Source organism: Haliotis rubra, unplaced genomic scaffold (genome assembly GCF_003918875.1).
Source record: "Haliotis rubra isolate DU_JTF1 unplaced genomic scaffold, ASM391887v1 Scf22, whole genome shotgun sequence".
In the NCBI taxonomy this organism is placed as follows: Eukaryota; Metazoa; Mollusca; class Gastropoda; order Lepetellida; family Haliotidae; genus Haliotis; species Haliotis rubra.
The window spans coordinates 3,896,820-3,915,381 of record NW_025766225.1 but is presented as its reverse complement, the minus strand read 5'-3'; the positions used below and the strand labels follow the sequence as shown (position 1 = coordinate 3,915,381).

Here is an 18,562-nt window from a genome sequence, read left to right as displayed (position 1 = left end):
CTGTTTCTTGATTTGAAAATAGATTCTAAAGTTAGTGGACCTTTATACACTTTTCGAAGTTGTACCAAATATTTTTCTCGCCAACATTCGTAATATTTACATTAAAAAAAGACATGATTCTCGTCTTCAACTTCCAATGCATTACATACAGTGCACAAATATCCTGTTATGGGGATATCTTTTTTACATCTAAATTTGTTTATCTTCAGATTGTTATGGAAAATTCGAAATTTGCAGTACGCACGTATTAAGTATTTGTTTTTCAATTCAGTGATGTACGGTTCCAAGTGAAGGTCATATTTAAATTGTGAATAGTGGCTGAGAAACGTTGAGCTGCAAATATCATTATGCCAAGTCTGGTAGGCTATATCTTTGATGCGTTGTTCGAAGGTTAAGATGAATAGCTGCACATCGCCAACACCTTGGTTTAACCATACATGTGAAAATCCGTTTTGAATAAAATAGATCTCACACTTGACACCCAATTAATTTTGCCCATATCGTCAAAAGTTTTAAGCATCTTATAACACTGTATGGGATAACGTTGTTGATTCATGTGTAACAGTTTAAACCAAAACTTAATTGCTTTGATCTGGCTGAAAACATACATTGGATAACGTCCAAGTTCACCGAGGATAGCCTTGTTAGAAGCAATTTTTCCAATTTTGAGAAATCTTTTAAAATACGTCATTTGAATCCTTTCAATTGAATCTGAATATTTGTGTCCCCAAATTTCAGCTCCGTAGAGTAGTATTGGTGATATCTTCCTATCAAAAATAATCCGTGCCGTAGAGTATGTAATTTCCTGGTTTTTCTTTAAGATTCTAAACACTGAAAGACAGGCTTTGTTTGCTTGTTGTGCAAGAGTTTCACACGCCTTTGTCCATATTTATCTTGATGAAAACACGATACCAAGATATTTATAGTAAGTTACAACCTCCATAGGCTGATTACCGAAGAACAATTTATCCGATTCCGCCAGAATTCCACCATTTCGAAAACGATGATATTTGACTTTCTTAAATTCAACTCCAGTCCCCAATTTAAACAGAATGTCTCCAGGAGCCTTAGTTGTCGTTGAAGACCAATAACACTAGTGGCAAAAAGAACGATGTCATCGGCAAACATTAGTAGCAGCAGATCTTGTATATCCTGGGTAACGAACACTCCACTGTTACAAGACATATACAGTCAGTCAGTGGCAAATTCACTCCACGGGAGGTATCAAACGCTACTGTAACATAAAATTACATATGTATAAAATACTGCCGTAAAAATATTACACTGCAGTATCTTACACGGGCGAGTAATAAATCATATTATATTCGCATGTTACATTTACAGGTATGGTAGCGTGCAGACAAAATATATGTGTAAAGCATAATACAGTTACGGTTGGTAGCAGAAAGAAATGAAGTGTCAAATCTGAGCAATGCTATTTGCTAATACCTCGAACTTCAGGTAGTTCTAGCCCAGTCGTGATGACTCTACATACGACATATTTGAAAATGCCAAATCATGCAAAATATTACATATTGCTTCATGCATGTTACAAAGGATGTCTCTTAAGAAATTGCTCTTTTGGATTTATAGAATAATACACTGTTGTCAGTACAGTTACCGAGGTGCAAAGGACATCAAGCAACGAGCCAAACCTGTATACCAGATACTGGAAGTATTAACGTTTATAGACAATATATTGACAAACACTCCGCATGTGGTTTGTTACGATGAAGTACTTCATTCTTTAGATCATAAGTAGTTTTATAACCATATTGTCATCACGCAGTCATACAATGACATATCTTTTATTATTGGTCATAAACCTTTACAAGAAATATTGTTACGAACAGATATAGACACCAATGACCACTAGTTGATACAGACACTCCAGTCTTCGTGCAATCAATGGATACAGGCAGTAACATCCTCGTGCCATTAATGGCTATAGACACTACAATCCTTGTACCACAGATCCTTATGACACTAAAATGTTTATCCTAGTTATTGACACCTCAAAGACCCCTCGGTCTACAACTGCCTGACTAATTCATTCCAAACACACTGGTCAAAACTTCGTTTTCTCCGTGACCATTGGAGTCGCCGCCATCATCGCATCGTCCCACGTGTTCTCCTGACCCTTCATTGTATCGGCCATGGGCTGCCCATTCGTGTCCTTCAGGACAACAGTTAACACTCCACAGGCGGTCATTATCGAGCCAACGATGACGAAAGGTACCACGAGGTCATCACCTCCCTGTTGAAATGAAATGTTATGTCAAAACACCAATAATCCAAACTGAAACATACAGTTTTATGGATGACAACTTCTTCTTTATTGCATAAGGTGACAGGTCGATGTAGATTCTTACATCTTTATCAAGCTAAACGTGACTACAACCAAATATATAACAACTGGTCTCTTCTAAAAATTACCAATTGCTATTCATTTACATGCTGCTGTTAAATGTTGTCATAACATACCATGTATATATGCTTCTCACCATTTGGTTGTAGTCATTTTTAGCTTGAATCTACATCGAAACGTCGCTCTGTGCAATAAACAAGAAGCTGTCATCCATAAGTTGTATGCTTCATTTTTGACTCACCAACTTCTAGAATGTCGATCAAAGAATTAACATCAATAGTCCTTGAAGGTTTCATCCTTGGCGTGAGACACTATGGTTGGTATACTGCATTCCTGACACCAATGTAGCTATATTGTGTCTCATGGGCTGTAAGTGGAGAACTGTCTAGAAGTGACAAAGCGGATTTAATCCTGCATAATAGTATGTACTACATATCAATACTGTTTTGTTTATATACTTTTCAAAATAAAGGAGCAGAATGAAGTGTAAGTATCACTACAAAGTATCAGAACACAAAAAAACAGTTTTGCCATTTTTTAGTTATTTCCGAGAATACACTGAAGAGTATAATCATATTATCGATACTGCTGTTTATGATTATATTTAGTCTGCAGCCTAGTCATACGCTGGTGTCAGGCATGCTGAGGAACCTGTAAACAAAATCACAGCATCGTGGAAATCGAAGCGACAAAACACTTCTACGCATATTTGTGTTAAATGTTACCAAACTCACGTTGTTAAGTACCGATCACAACTGATTGGGAAGCGAGCGACAGGGATTTACGCCATTCCAATGCTCGAGGAAAAGATAATTTGACACAGCTGATAAGAATATCCGACAATCTGGGCCAGGGAATAGTCTAAAGATAACTGTCAAATGACTTCGTTTTTATCTTCAAACAATCAACATACCATTGCAAAGACGTATGGAGCTATCGTGCCCCCAAGTCGGGCTGCGGTACTAGCTGCTCCGTAACCAAGGTTTCTGTAGAAAATGAAAACAACTTAGTCAAAAAGACTACAACATTTTGAGAAATCACGACGATTGCATGTGTGGGCAAAGATCTTGCTGACCACTTGAAAGTCCAATATGTCCCATCTTGCAGCCAGTGAACACACACTGGAGTGAATCACTATATGTACTATATCTTATGACAGTGGGGCACGTCTCACTATACAACCAGTGAACACACACTGGAGTGAATCACTATATGTACTATATCTTATGACAGTGGGGCACGTCTCACTATCCAGCCAGTGAACACACACTGGAGTGAATCACTATATGTACTATATCTTATGACAGTGGGTTACGTCTTACTATCCCGCCAGTGAACACACACTGGAGTGAATCACTATGTGTACTATATCTTATGACAATGGGGTACGTCTCACTATTCAGCCAGTGAACACACACTGGAGTGAATCACTATATGTACTATATCTTATGACAGTGGGTTACGTCTCACTATCCAGCCAGTGAACACACACTGTTGTGAATCCTTAAGTGTACTGTACCTTATGACAGTGGGGTACGTCTCACTCGCCAGTACACCGTGGGCACACCAAGCAGCACCAACTCCAAGTTTGGTCAACAGAGCCAAGACGTTGATGATGGTTCCTTGTTCGTCTTCCGACACTACAACATATTTACTGCATTAAATCAAGTTGGTACCGCAACTAGAACACTACGTTACATTCACAGTACCGATCATGTTAATATCACTTCCAAATCAAACATCCGTGATAGATCCGTCTAAGAAGTGGCCTTCAGCAACCAATGCTTGTCGTAAGAGGAGACTAACGGGTGGTCGGGACTTGTGGCTCGCCGACTTGGTTGACACATGTCATCGTATCCCAATTGTGTAGATTGATGATCATGACTGACTGAAAGGTATCAGCTTGACATGCACTAACATTCATACCATACGCAAGAAGAAATACAAATGAGCTTTGTCGTTACAAACACCCACCTGTTTTCGTAATGACTGCAACTCCAAAGGCACCTGCAGCTGCAATACCAAAGAACGCGACCGCTGTCCACTTTCTACCAAATCTGCAAATGTAAGCATGGAGGTTAATCACTGAAAGGGTTATAACGTAACGCCGTATCGACATTATCTAACACGTCTAGCGAAATGGGGTTAACCTAACACGCGGTCAACTTGTGAATATTTTCTGTACATACTTGAACTGGATTCATTACGAAATACACAAGAATGGGTTACGTCAAGCGCAATGAAGGAGTACATCTGTACTGCCGTACTGATTTGAATCAGAAAGTGCTGGAAGGGTATTGAACTCAGGACAGTTTCAGAAATAGTTCATCCTCCTGTGAAACTGTAGGTGTGTGGAGGACGACATGCTAAACCCATTATCATCGCTGATTTTCAATTATCTCTTCGAGTGACTGTACTTTTGGCGACCATTATGCCTCTCCGTCTTTGTGAATAATCTAGACTGGACGTTTTCTGGCGTTTACGTTTTGCATTTGCAGTTGGGGAGAACTCAGCCTCAAGTGGACGCCGTAATGATTCTCATACGTAATAAATGCCGAGAATAAATATGTTGTATACCACACTTCACTTCAATAAAATGGTTGCTGATCGAACCGTGAAAGCTAAAATCGCCTTTGTAACCTAGAACTGTTATATTTAATATCAATATTATGATGTAGTAATTGTCAACATCAATTAGAAAATGACACCTAATGTATTCTAGAAAACCCTTAATTTTGGTGTTTCAAAGTATTGATTGGGACTGAAGGAACTTCGAAATCAATGTCAATCTGCCGACACAAGATACGAGTGAGTTTGGCCAATAACCCATTTGGAGAGTTTTCTAGCTATAGCATGGTGTTACCTTAATGTGGGAGAGTTTTCTAGCTATAGCATGGTGTTACCTTAATGTGGGAGAGTTTTCTAGCTATAGCATGGTGTTACCTTAATGTGGGAGAGTTTTCTAGCTATAGCATGGTGTTACCTTAATGTGGGAGAGTTTTCTAGCTATAGCATGGTGTTTCCTTAAAGTGGGAGAGTTTCCTAGCTATAGCATGGTGTTACCTTAATGTGGGAGAGTTTCCTAGCTATAGCATGGTGTTACCTTAATGTGGGAGAGTTTTCTAGCTATAGCATGGTGTTACCTTAATGTGGGAGAGTTTTCCAGCTATAGCATGGTATTACCTTAATGTGGGAGAGTTTTCTAGCTATAGCATGGTGTTTCCTTAATGTGGGAGAGTTTCCTAGCTATAGCATGGTGTTACCTTAATGTGGGAGAGTTTTCTAGCTATAGCATGGTGTTACCTTAATGTGGGAGAGTTTTCTAGCTATAGCATGGTGTTACCTTAATGTGGGAGAGTTTTCTAGCTATAGCATGGTGTTACCTTAATGTGGGAGAGTTTTCTAGCTATAGCATGGTGTTGCCTTAATGTGGGAGAGTTTTCTAGCTATAGCATGGTGTTGCCTTAATGTGGGAGAAAACACAATATGATGCCGACGTTCACCATTTTGGTGAAACTCACGGATGTGGTCCTGACAAACCTAGACACATTAGGGATTCGAACCCAATATCCTGGATTCTGGCGTGTCAAACGGAAGCAAGTTGCCATTCGTGCCTCTGACACGATACAACCATTCTCATATGTTTCTCATGCTGAATATGCACGACGGTAAATGGCAATGAAATCATTAGAGATTATTACATCGTCAGTTGGTTGAATTTGAGGGACGTGAGTAAACAAAATCCGTAGTTTTACTGGTGATTTGTCAGGTATGAACCGGAGTTGGAAATTAACGTCGGTCCTTAGGCCTGAAGCCGACTGAAAACCACTCAGACCCACAGCTTTTGTTTTCTACAGGTACTTATGGCCGACAGCTTTTTCATCCCTAACCCTAACCCTAACTAAGGGTATTATTTTTCAGAGAATATTATTCAGTAATTTCTATTTTTATCTCGATCAGCATTCTGTTGTCCGTAAGTGAAACAGCCATCAGTTTCGAGGAAGCAATTTAGATTACTGAGATATGATCTTTTAACCTCGAACACGTTATCCGAATGCATTGTAAACTCCATGCACTGATCGCTTTTAATTCATTTACAATTCTAGACGATATATGGTGGTGTGCAAAACCTTTGACCGCTTAGCATTGTTCTACGAAATCAACCTTTTGTTTCAAGCCCGGAGAGTGGAAGGTCGCGGGTTCGATCCCCGACCGCGTCATACCAAAAGACGTTAAAATATGGTACTTGTTGGTCCCTGTCTGGCGCTCGGCATTAATGGGTACAATAAGGACTGGTCGGCTCGGAGTCAGTATAAAGTGTCTGAGTGGGGTATTCATGCTTCACTGCGGCATGATATCTCAGTGGGCTAGCACTATAAAACCAGCTTAAGTTTGGGCTAGTACAAGCAGCCGGCTAGTACAAGCAGCCGCACATACACATACACACGCATGCACGTCGTCATATGAGCGAAATATTCTCAAGCACGACGTTAAACCCAATTTCACCTAACCTCACCTTTGTTTCAAGCGGCCTTGTCCATAAGCTGAACTAATTACAATTCAACAACATGTAGCAATGCTATTCTTCTGATAGCTATATGACAACATTAAAATGTACATCCCCTTCACACTACATCAGATGTATGAACGAAGGTAATTTTATCCTCTTTGATAAAAAAAGGTTTATCATGTGAAATTGCGAGTGGGGAGACAGTTTTAGTATAAATTGTTTTACGGGCGGCTGAATGACTCCAGGGGTGACGCTGCTTGACTTAGTGACGAGGGTGTCATCGCACCACCACGGTGTGGACCAATGCTTATAATATACTATTGTCATCTAATCCAATGAACGGTTGGGTAGCCGAGTGGTTAAAGCGTTGGCTCGTCTCGCCGAAAGCCCGGGTTCGATTCCCAACATGGTTTACAACGTGTGAAGCCCGTTTCCGCCGTGATATTGCTGGAAACGCGGTATGAAACTAAACTCACTCACTCATGGGCCAAAGTCGATGCACTTGCCATATAGCAGAATACTAATGAAAGTAGCGTTATATAACATGCGAGCTATGATATTACTTGTTGTTTGTGAAGAAAGTCAATACACTGGTTGGCACCTCCACCACGGCCAGTAGAAAGATGTTCAGGTACAGGTTCCCCGAGAGTCTTCCTGCGCCGAACGATATCCCATAGTACACCAGGGACATACCCGCCCTGAAAGACAATATTTGATATCCCCTGTAATAACTGTTTTTGTCAATGACGACTACCAAAGTAGACTTTTAAATTCTGTCACTGAACAGTGATACTTGTGTTGAGAAATCAGAAAACTTTAATGCTCTATTAAACTTGAGGATCAAGAAGTCGTATCCCTTTGTTACGGCAGGATGCGCCCACCATGGAATCTAATCCTAAATTATATCAAATTACCGCTCTAGGTTCGTCAACGCCAAAGCCGTGCCGATAGACACGAAAGAGAGACGTGACACATGCAAGTTACATATGGTCCCTAATATCATTGGAGTACTTTCAAAGAGCCTCAAACCCAACTCACTCACTCACTCTACTAACCATACAAACTGTATGATGAGAGACTTCCAGCACATGCTCCAGGGCCTGTATATATCCAGGTAGGTGTACTTGCTGCCAGACGCTCTCAGTTTCTTCTCCTCTTCCGCCACCTGTTTCAGCAGCAGCAGTGTGTTTGCGGGCTTCTCTCTCTTGTTGTAACGGCTCATCTGATCCACAACCTTCTCAGCGTCTTCAGTCCGACCCTTCACAGCCAGCCAGCGAAGACTCTCTGGGACAAAGCTGGCAGCGTTGGTGGACAAAGATGGGGAAAACTTCATGGCGTTTCGTTTTATTTCCATGATCGCTTATTTACTTAGAATACTTAATTTATAGTGCAACATTGCATAACAACATTTAACCCATTGCTGATTCTGGTGGAGAGGTCAAGTCAAAACATTGAATACACAACAGTCACGTTTCCTGCTGACTGGGTTCCGTCCTATTGCGCAGCTTAGTACAATAACGAGTCCAGAATTTTGAGACCAACTCATTCAACTGGATATATAAATATTAATCAGTATTATTTGATACATAATCACTTGTATATTGCAACACTACGCTCCTTCTTATCCTTGCAAACACGTCGTGCAGAGTGCTTTGTCGCACAGCGTGCTCTGACAAACGGAAATCTGGAAATCTCAAAACGAGGCCCGGCCGCTAGAAAAGTTTGGCGGTCTGGTACGGAAATGATATTATATCAATCACATTGTACGTTACCAAAATACACTTTATACGCGAACAGAACACATAACAGGTGTAACCAGTGAGCATGACGAAACTGTGAATCATTGTACGACCTCTTCAAACAGTGGCAGTCTGTGACGTCTTAGTTACTGCAAAGACCTCGACATACAATAAAGAAATACGATTTTTGTAAGCTTTAAAATTAAAATTAATCTGTAAATACCATTTTCTTATGAAACAAGGAATTGAAATTTAGTGTAACCACAGTTGTTTGTAGTGTCTCTTTCACACGAGAAAATTTGGATCGGCTGAAAAGTAGGTCGTAATGAGGTTAATGAGATTGGTTAATGAGATTCATGTTTCGGTTTGCTTTTTTAGTCTGTATGTATGGTACCGTAAGGAGGTGAAATGAAATTAGTCGATTGCTAAGTTATTGCACTTCTATGGCGGCATGCATGCAAATAAGACTAATCGGTGTGTCGTGAGATTGTAACGCCTTGTTTGACCTTAAGATGCTTCTCACAAGTAACTTGGTGCGTTGTAAATGCACTACATAAATATGTAAGTAGGGCATTAAAGAAAGACGACTATATGTGTTTGCATGTGCAGGTGGCTGTGTATGTGTCAAGTATCCATGTATGCATGTGCGTGTGTGTGCGTACTTACGCATGTGTGGCATATTGTACTAGTTCAGATTAAAGGCGCATCTTCTGTGCTTGCCAATTAGTCATTGGGCCAGATCAACTAGTGATCATGAGCATCTATTTGCGCAGTTAAGATACAATGTCATGCATCGGCCAAGTCGGCAAGCCTGACCAGCTGTGATGACAAGCATGGATTGATGAAGATTAATATAATCCGGATTTTAAATGGTGTGGCATTCAGCTGACTTTGACTACGCAGTAGAAACATACTTGCATGTCTTAAAGGCAGTATAGGTAAAACAATAGCTATATGCTCACATTAAACTGTTTATTTAAAAACGGTATGATTGTATGGTATGAAACGTTTGACATATTTAGGATACTGGTGTTGCAAGGTTTGATAAGTCAACCATGGGTTGACGGGTTGAAAGGAAGCCATGGAAAAGTGTTCACTTTTTACTTAAGATACTTACAACCATCCCGCGAAGAAGGGCAGATGAAGTGCAGCTACGATGATGTGTTGATGCGACCAGTCAGGTCTCAGCCAGATGGACAGAGCAAATATACAGACACCTGTCACCCAGATAGGTATTGATGAGGCCAGGGGGCGCCATTTCCTACCGAGAAACTCCATAAAATACGGGTAGCTTACCACCTGGAGAGAGCCAATCATCACCCCGATTAGAAAACGTAAGGCTGCAAACATTTGCCAGTTAACAGAGAACGCTGCAACCAGATTAAATCCACCTTGAAGGACCAGACAGACGTAGTAAGTCCACTTCCGGCCGATGACGTCAGCGAATTGTCCACCAACAAATGCTCCCACGAATACCCCGCCCATTTGTATTGATGTGACAAGGGGATTGAGCATTTTTTCATCACAGGTTAAATCCCACTGAAATACAGAAATCATATATATTGTAGGTGCAGTTTCCAGTCATTATGATAGCTGACATGATCCACCAATGTCTCCTGCTTGAACATTCGTGAACTACTGGTTCAAGTAAACCATACACCCATGTTTCGTGTTGGATATAGATATTGCTATTAGGGAATGGATATTCACTGATGGTGTGTTTGATAGGAATATAACTTTGGTGTTTGTGGCCTGTTTGCGCTGTTTCGGAGACTGATTCATCCTGGTAAGGTCTCAAAGACGTTTGTATTGTTTCGGTAAATGTGTCCATTATTTGTGGCTAATGTGTAAAGTTTCGTTACAAGTTGTAGGATGAAAGTCATGTAGCACAGTGAGTTCGGATTTCCTTTGCTAAGTTCTATTTGTGAGTGAGTGAGTGAGTTAGACATTGAGCGAGTGAGTGAAACGTTTAGCTGGAATATTGCATATTGCGGCGTAACCCATATCCCAACTATACATTCTTCACTTTAACACAATACTATGACAGGAGACTGAATCCAGTCTACATACCTGACTGACGATGGTGCTTTTATCCTGACTGAACACAATCTGGCAGGTGATGTTGTCCGAGGTGGGACACAATTTGAAAGTTTCGTTGTTTCTGAAATAGGTCTCATCAACAGAAGACGCTGTGGTTGGGACACACCACCAATCTGGAGTTGTCCCTGCAAACGACATCATCAACATCCCCCACGCTGTCAATATCTTTGGACCGAATATGAACACAACTATGAGGATCTGGAACCAGGACATGCCTCCGACGGCCTCGATGATGTCGTCCGTATGCATCGTTGTCACGTCTACTGCTCCTTCTTTGAAACAAGGAAAACTTTGAGTTAGTGAGTGAGTGATGATTGTTTACGCCGCGATGAACAGCATGTCAGTTACATCACGTATCATCTTTACGAGTGAAGAAAGCGATGTGTATCTAATACGTTACCGGTCTTGTACTGTTGTACTGACAAACCCAGAAAGGTAATACTGCGCAGCAATATTGGATCCCACGATCAAATTCTCCTGGCGTGGCTAAGGGACGTAAATCTGTACAACGAATTTCGGCACCTAGGGTCAGCCGTGCACAATATAAGACCAGAGCCATTTGTTAAAGCATATCAGCATATCAGTTGGTAAAGAAATAAATAAATGATTACTGGTTGCAATAATTCGGACATTTGTTTTTATGACAAATAAACATTGTACATATACGTAGAGGAAACGTCTTTAATCACCTTTCTACATTTTCACATTTCAGCATTGCTAAGTGATGGACTGAAGTGGTTCCGGTTTCTTGACTGACCCTGATATAGAGCCCCGGACCCCGGACCTCGGACCATGTTGGGGTTGTTTCCAGATACACCGTAGTTTGTACAAACTATACTTGGATTGTCCTTTTCCTCACGCATAGATCTCCACACCCCCTTAACTAAAGAGCTCCATACCCTTACTTTGTCCTTACATTTTAATCTCCATACTCCTCGCCTACAGATCTCAGCCCTTTTGATGTATAGATGTCAGCCCTCCTTATCTCTAGATCCCCACTCCTTACATCTTAACCTCCATACTCCTGGCCTACAGACCTCAGCCCTCCTTACCCGTTAGATCTCCCCACTCCATACATCTTAATCAACACACTCCTCGCCTATAGATATCAGCCCTCTTTACCTTTAGATCTCCCCACTCCTTACATCTTAATCAACAAACTCCTCGCATACAGACCTCCTTACCTTTAGATCTCCACACTCCTTACGTCTAAATCAATACACTTCACACCTTTAGTTCACCACGTTCCATACCGTCTGGTCCCCGCAATCGTCAACTTTGCTGTATGCACTCTAAGATATGCAAAATAAGGCCAGCTCCCTCTGTCTAAGAGGTACGTCATGTGTGTTCAGTTTCAAATTAAACACGACTGTGTTGTTTATCATGGGATCTTGTATGTCCAACCAAAGACATTCCCTTAAAGGGATATGCCACTGAAATTTCAAACTGATAAAAATTATAATTATATACGTCATGGCATCCAAACTCCTGTCTCATAAACACCTGTCGTAGATCAATGTTGTGAAAGTACCATTTTACTTGCAATGTGTAGACTTGAAAATTGTTTCCGTAACTAATCCATATCCAATGTACCTTCGTTAATTTTTTGTTGAAAAGGAAAGTGCTATGAGGATGTGTTTTAGTTAATAATGTCACATTAATTAACTTTTAGTTATTTTGGGTCACAGAAGTTTAAAACGCTCAGTGTGGGTTTGAACTCGCACCTTGGACTTTGGCTGTGTGTTTTCACCTGTTGAGAGTGGGCTTGCGACTTACCTGCCTTTTGTTTGCTTTGCTTCCGGTCGGATTGTGGAAGGTGTGAGAAGGTGTGAGAAGCTGTGAGTAATTTCTACATGATTCTGGCGTGGCGTGGCGTGGCTTCTGCTAGAAAGTCTAGAACTGTATAATAGGTATATAATAGGACGGTTGTTGAGATGTATGACGGGGACTACTACTGCCTTGGATTTACGCTCATCTGTCTGCTAACGTCGACGTTTCACCACTCAAGAGTCCTACCACTCGTCTACATTGATCATTCAACAGCTATCAACAGTCTTCAATGACTTCATCTGTTTACCAGAATTTTATCAAGACTTTGGTGAGTTAATATTATAGATTTGTGACACAATTGTATTGTATTTCAAACCTGTATTGTCATTCATTGTAACCTTGTTTTTATTCAGTATGTAATAGAATAGTATAGACTTGTGTGTGTTGAATTTTCCTGGTTTAAAGGGGACACACAAGCCTTGAATCTCAGTAATTTCTAAACCGTAACAAAAGACAATTTGTTAACACATAAAGTGCACATACAACACCAGACTAGTAGACCAGAGAATAAGTCCAGCCATGGAGGCTCCTAGATCAGATGTAGCTATCGATTTCAGCTGTCATATCGCTGCCTCGGGGACCATGACGAGTGCATGTCGTCGTTTTCAAGTGGGTTACTCGATGCCCATAATATCAAAATCTGGACTGTCCGATTCATATTCGACTATGGACAGCCCGACGACATGATGCTTAAATAATCATAATGGAGACTTGTTTCATGAAGTAGTGAGCTCGATTAACACTAATAAGCAACAAATATAAATCAGCTGACGAATCATCATCTTACGTATTTCTGAAGCTAATAAATTTATGTAATTTCTAATTTATCATATAAAAACTTCATGAAAGTATTGTTTAAAAATTCCAGCTGAAAGAAAAAGTTGTCACAACAAAATGCCGTCAAGTCACCTACTGAACATTTTTTGATTTCTTTATTTCGTAATGGAATGGATGCTATTGCCGCTTTGTACTACATCAAGAAATATAGAAGATGAAAATCGTTAGTAACAGAATCATTAATGCATGAGACCTGTAAAGTATTAGTTTAAAAATAACGGATGAGTGGTTTGCAGTTCTCCGTTTACGATGCAAGACCATGGGACCATGTAATGATGTAACCATGAAAGAATAGTAATGTTGTATCTTGACATGTGACAAGGGCGGAGCAGGCTAGAACACTTTAAAAATGACACCGTCAACACTAGCAAGGTGGCGCGGGTCGCAAAGTCAGCAGAACGTTCGAATCTCGATCGTTGCCGTTTCACATGTGGTAAAGAGTCTGCCCTGTCCTGTCCAGTCCGAGTCACCTTGTAATGAATAGAGGAACTGAGTACCATACGGTGTGAGAAGGTGTGAGAAGCTGTGAGTAATTTCTACATGATTCTGGCGTGGCGTGGCGTGGCTTCTGCTAGAAAGTCTAGAACTGTATAATAGGTATATAATAGGACGGTTGTTGAGATGTATGACGGGGACTACTACTGCCTTGGATTTACGCTCATCTGTCTGCTAACGTCGACGTTTCACCACTCAAGAGTCCTACCACTCGTCTACATTGATCATTCAACAGCTATCAACAGTCTTCAATGACTTCATCTGTTTACCAGAATTTTATCAAGACTTTGGTGAGTTAATATTATAGATTTGTGACACAATTGTATTGTATTTCAAACCTGTATTGTCATTCATTGTAACCTTGTTTTATTCAGTATGTAATAGAATAGTATAGACTTGTGTGTGTTGAATTTTCCTGGTTTAAAGGGGACACACAAGCCTTGAATCTCAGTAATTTCTAAACCGTAACAAAAGACAATTTGTTAACACATAAAGTGCACATACAACACCAGACTAGTAGACCAGAGAATAAGTCCAGCCATGGAGGCTCCTAGATCAGATGTAGCTATCGATTTCAGCTGTCATATCGCTGCCTCGGGGACCATGACGAGTGCATGTCGTCGTTTTCAAGTGGGTTACTCGATGCCCATAATATCAAAATCTGGACTGTCCGATTCATATTCGACTATGGACAGCCCGACGACATGATGCTTAAATAATCATAATGGAGACTTGTTTCATGAAGTAGTGAGCTCGATTAACACTAATAAGCAACAAATATAAATCAGCTGACGAATCATCATCTTACGTATTTCTGAAGCTAATAAATTTATGTAATTTCTAATTTATCATATAAAAACTTCATGAAAGTATTGTTTAAAAATTCCAGCTGAAAGAAAAAGTTGTCACAACAAAATGCCGTCAAGTCACCTACTGAACATTTTTTGATTTCTTTATTTCGTAATGGAATGGATGCTATTGCCGCTTTGTACTACATCAAGAAATATAGAAGATGAAAATCGTTAGTAACAGAATCATTAATGCATGAGACCTGTAAAGTATTAGTTTAAAAATAACGGATGAGTGGTTTGCAGTTCTCCGTTTACGATGCAAGACCATGGGACCATGTAATGATGTAACCATGAAAGAATAGTAATGTTGTATCTTGACATGTGACAAGGGCGGAGCAGGCTAGAACACTTTAAAAATGACACCGTCAACACTAGCAAGGTGGCGCGGGTCGCAAAGTCAGCAGAACGTTCGAATCTCGATCGTTGCCGTTTCACATGTGGTAAAGAGTCTGCCCTGTCCTGTCCAGTCCGAGTCACCTTGTAATGAATAGAGGAACTGAGTACCATTTACAGACGGCAGGGTTATGTCGGGACGTCGCCCCTGAGTCACGGAACGGCAATAAGTTAACACATGTTATATTTGGAATTACGTTAGGTAACTGTCGCGTGGTTATAATAATACTAACAATTACAATTCATTTATATAGCACCTAGCATCCATCTGTCTAGTTGTTCGCTGGACGCTGAAATCAGATTCTGATTATCATTAACCCGGATAACACAAGCAGTCTGTGAGGCGCTAGAAGGTTAATAGTCACATGGCATGACTTATCCCACCGGGTACCCATTTTCTGCTGGGTGAACTGAGGCAATTTTGAACAAACTCACTTTCCTAAGGTGGCACCACATGTGTAACATGTGTTTCATTGTTGCACCGGACAAAACGTTCAACAAACTCCCAGAAGTCAAGCTGCCAAACACGGTCACCCATCCAACGACTCTCCGCGCTCAACGTTGTTTATCTTCAACTGATTTGTGACCTGAGCTCTATGCACTGGGCCACACACCACCACAAGTTACAGCCTTCCCAACCCTAGTTACAGCCACAATGAAACGGACCCCAAACGCAGTTACGAAATCATGAACGATTATGTTATGGCTTCTTTAAGAGGCATTTTAGAAGTTGAAAAGATGAAGGAAAAACAGGTTCTATGGATAGTTAACTTCTTTTGTTGCAATGAGTGCACGGCGTATAACGTCTTAGAGAGGCATTTTAGAAGTTGTAAAGATGAAGGAAAACCAAGTTCTATGGATATTCAACTTGCTTATTGCAATGGTTATGTCATGTTTCCTTAGTATTTGATGTTGCACTGTCTGTTACTAGAATATGACGAAAGCCGTCGTAGGCCGTGACTATCTCTCCAGGCTGGAGGTGGAAGGTTTTGTGGTGAGGATTATACCGTCACATTAACATCGGTCTCCCAATGAAATACAAAGCCAAAGTTTGGATACCCCAAACAGGTTACTAGAAGTCCTTGTTTTATCACCAAAATGTCTCGAGTTACAAGCATGATACCGACCAGTACCATCTTTTAGGACGATCCATCGACATTCTGCTCCACCAAAAGACAATCTTTCCAGCAGACCATTGAGACTGTTGCAAGAGTGGAACCGCGCCATTTGGCATGCTGTCACTAACGCTTTAATGACTAAACAATCCTACCCTCATATTCAGAGAACACCGTGGTGTGTAAAGCAGTTCCACAACATATATAATTCATCTGGATAAGTAGCCAACAGTTTAAAATGTCAACAAAATCCGCTATATAAACAAGAGCAGCAAAATCCTTCCATATTCATATGAAGTCTCTGTTGATAGTTGAGTATATTGACAGTAATATGAATAGCTTTGAAATAGAGATGACAAGAGGAGTTGAGGAACGGGTGAGTGGACCTTGTCCCACGTGGTCCTGGCGACCAACACAAGCAAACACAAGTAAATTATTCACTTGAAGACGGGGAACATATAGCAGCTAAGCTGAACTCCTGGCTTCATATGCCTTCGACCCTGACCTTTAGGATGGGCTGTTCTTGTTTGACCACTGCTGACTTTATGAAAGGCTGTTCATGCCTGTCTACTGCTGACTTAATGAAGTCCCCGTTTTCTGACCTGTCACCGAACCCAACCCACTCACCAACCAACTTCAATATTTACACAAAGTAAAGTGTCAAAGTAAACATAAACAAAGATACATGCAGACAATAATGTGTACTGTGGCTGGAGATTATCGCAACTTCAATATTTGGGTGTTATAAGAGGGCTCCGGTTAGGTGTCAGGTGTCACTGTATTGTGTAAGCTTGTTTTCATTGTTTGGGGGTTTTTGTGGGGTTGGGGGTTAAGGCGAAACTCAGCAATAGGCCAGGTATAGACGGGATTCTATAAATAATCGACTCTGGATCAGACAATCCAGTGACTGGCATTATGAACATCGACCGATGCAGTTGGGATGCAATCCCATGCATCAACCAAGTATGTTAACCTTACAACCCGAACCCGTTAGTTGCCTCTCACCGCAAGCATTGGTTGCTTCAATTTGTATTATGTCCAATTTACATTCCAACGTTTAAAATCAAACGCTCTGGAAATAACGATAATCAGTGATGACGTGTAAATTCAACTACAGAACACTTATCAGAAATGTGCAATTGATGTATCTGAGCTCCCATACATCTACGTAAAACGAGAGCTGCACTTTATAGTGAGAGAGGCTTTTGGTGCATTGATGACGTGAACGATGTATCCGCTCTGGGATTGTATTTCAGACATTTTCGTGTTCAGTTCAATAAATAATCTGTGTTTGAATGACTTCTATGTAAGAATTGACTCCCGTATTAGTTATGAAAGTATAAATATCGTTTTTACATTTTACCTCCACACATGAAAAAAATAATATTAAAGTCAACTTTCAATGTTTCTACAAAGCAATTTGCATGATTGAGAGGGAAATCAATGTTTGATGGCATGAGCAACGATGCACGGTATACATCATGACGTAAAAGGACCCCGAGGATGGGTTGACACAGTTGGCGGTGGTATATATTGTGTCAGTGATAATATAAATAGACAAGTATGTTACTAAGGAGACATAGTCCCCCGCCCCAAATTATCAAATCAAACTTACAAAGTTATGAAAGTGAAGGTCGTAGTTTAAGATGTAGTTAAATGTCAACAAAAACATGACCAGTCAACCTCTCTTGATATCTTGTTGTTCAAACACACAAATAGTTTCAAGACTCACTTTGACCATGACATAAATTTCATTATGTATGAAATATGCAAGAATAGTAATCAACAGTAATAGTAAAAAAAATATTTAAAAGAAGTCCTGAAAGTCTATGAAGAAAATCCAATTAACTGTTCTTGAGATATCTTGCTGACAATCTCAACATGCAGGTTAACATGCTGAAACCTTCAAAGTGTCACCGTGACCTTGAAAATAACTTGAATGTCATCATAACCGCCCGGACCCTGCGCCTTTCCTAGGTGAAGCTTGGTGGCAAATATGAAGAAAATCCAGTGAATGGTTCTTGAGATAGGGTAATAATAATAATAAGTCATCTTCTATAGCGCACAGTCTCCAAACACCAAGTGATTGCTCGCGGCAATCGTACGTACGAATTATAAAAATTAAACATTTTCTACGAATGTTCCAAACAATAGCTCTGTGGATTTCATAATAGAGCGTAGATTGGAATGGAGTACGGCAGGAGAAATAGAAGGATTTTGTGTTCTTGTTTAGGAATATTCCCGATATTTGACAAATATGTATATATATTTTCGTTCGTCAGGAACATGGACACATCACAGAGTCTGACTGTTCGATCCCAAGT

At 40.4% G+C, this 18,562-nt stretch overlaps 1 protein-coding gene across 1 annotated transcript; it reads right to left on the bottom strand.

Annotated features, from left to right (window-relative positions):
* Positions 1-1,670: 1,670 nt before the first annotated feature.
* On the bottom strand, positions 1,671-12,000 carry LOC124277329 (solute carrier family 22 member 15-like). Its single transcript, XM_046712984.1, has 9 exons — positions 11,902-12,000; positions 10,688-10,989; positions 9,735-10,156; positions 7,934-8,173; positions 7,442-7,576; positions 4,343-4,425; positions 3,888-4,008; positions 3,282-3,354; positions 1,671-2,257 (listed from the first exon to the last, which is right to left on the bottom strand). The coding sequence occupies exons 2-9, from the start codon at positions 10,964-10,966 to the stop codon at positions 2,069-2,071; spliced, it is 1,542 nt and encodes a 513-aa protein (XP_046568940.1). The 5' UTR covers positions 10,967-10,989; positions 11,902-12,000; the 3' UTR covers positions 1,671-2,068.
* Between the last annotated feature and the right edge of the window lie 6,562 nt (positions 12,001-18,562).

What these genes read in the sequence shown, in the direction of transcription:
- LOC124277329 (XM_046712984.1), bottom strand. Translation starts at nt 10,966, where the DNA reads ATGCATACGGACGACATCATCGAGGCCGTCGGAGGCATGTCCTGGTTC. An exon ending in AAAGCACCATCGTCAGTCAG is followed by an intron (nt 10,157 to 10,687) that starts GTATGTAGACTG and finishes TCTGTATTTCAG; the next exon opens with TGGGATTTAACCTGTGATGA. An exon ending in CTCCATACGTCTTTGCAATG is followed by an intron (nt 2,258 to 3,281) that starts GTATGTTGATTG and finishes TCATTTCAACAG; the next exon opens with GGAGGTGATGACCTCGTGGT.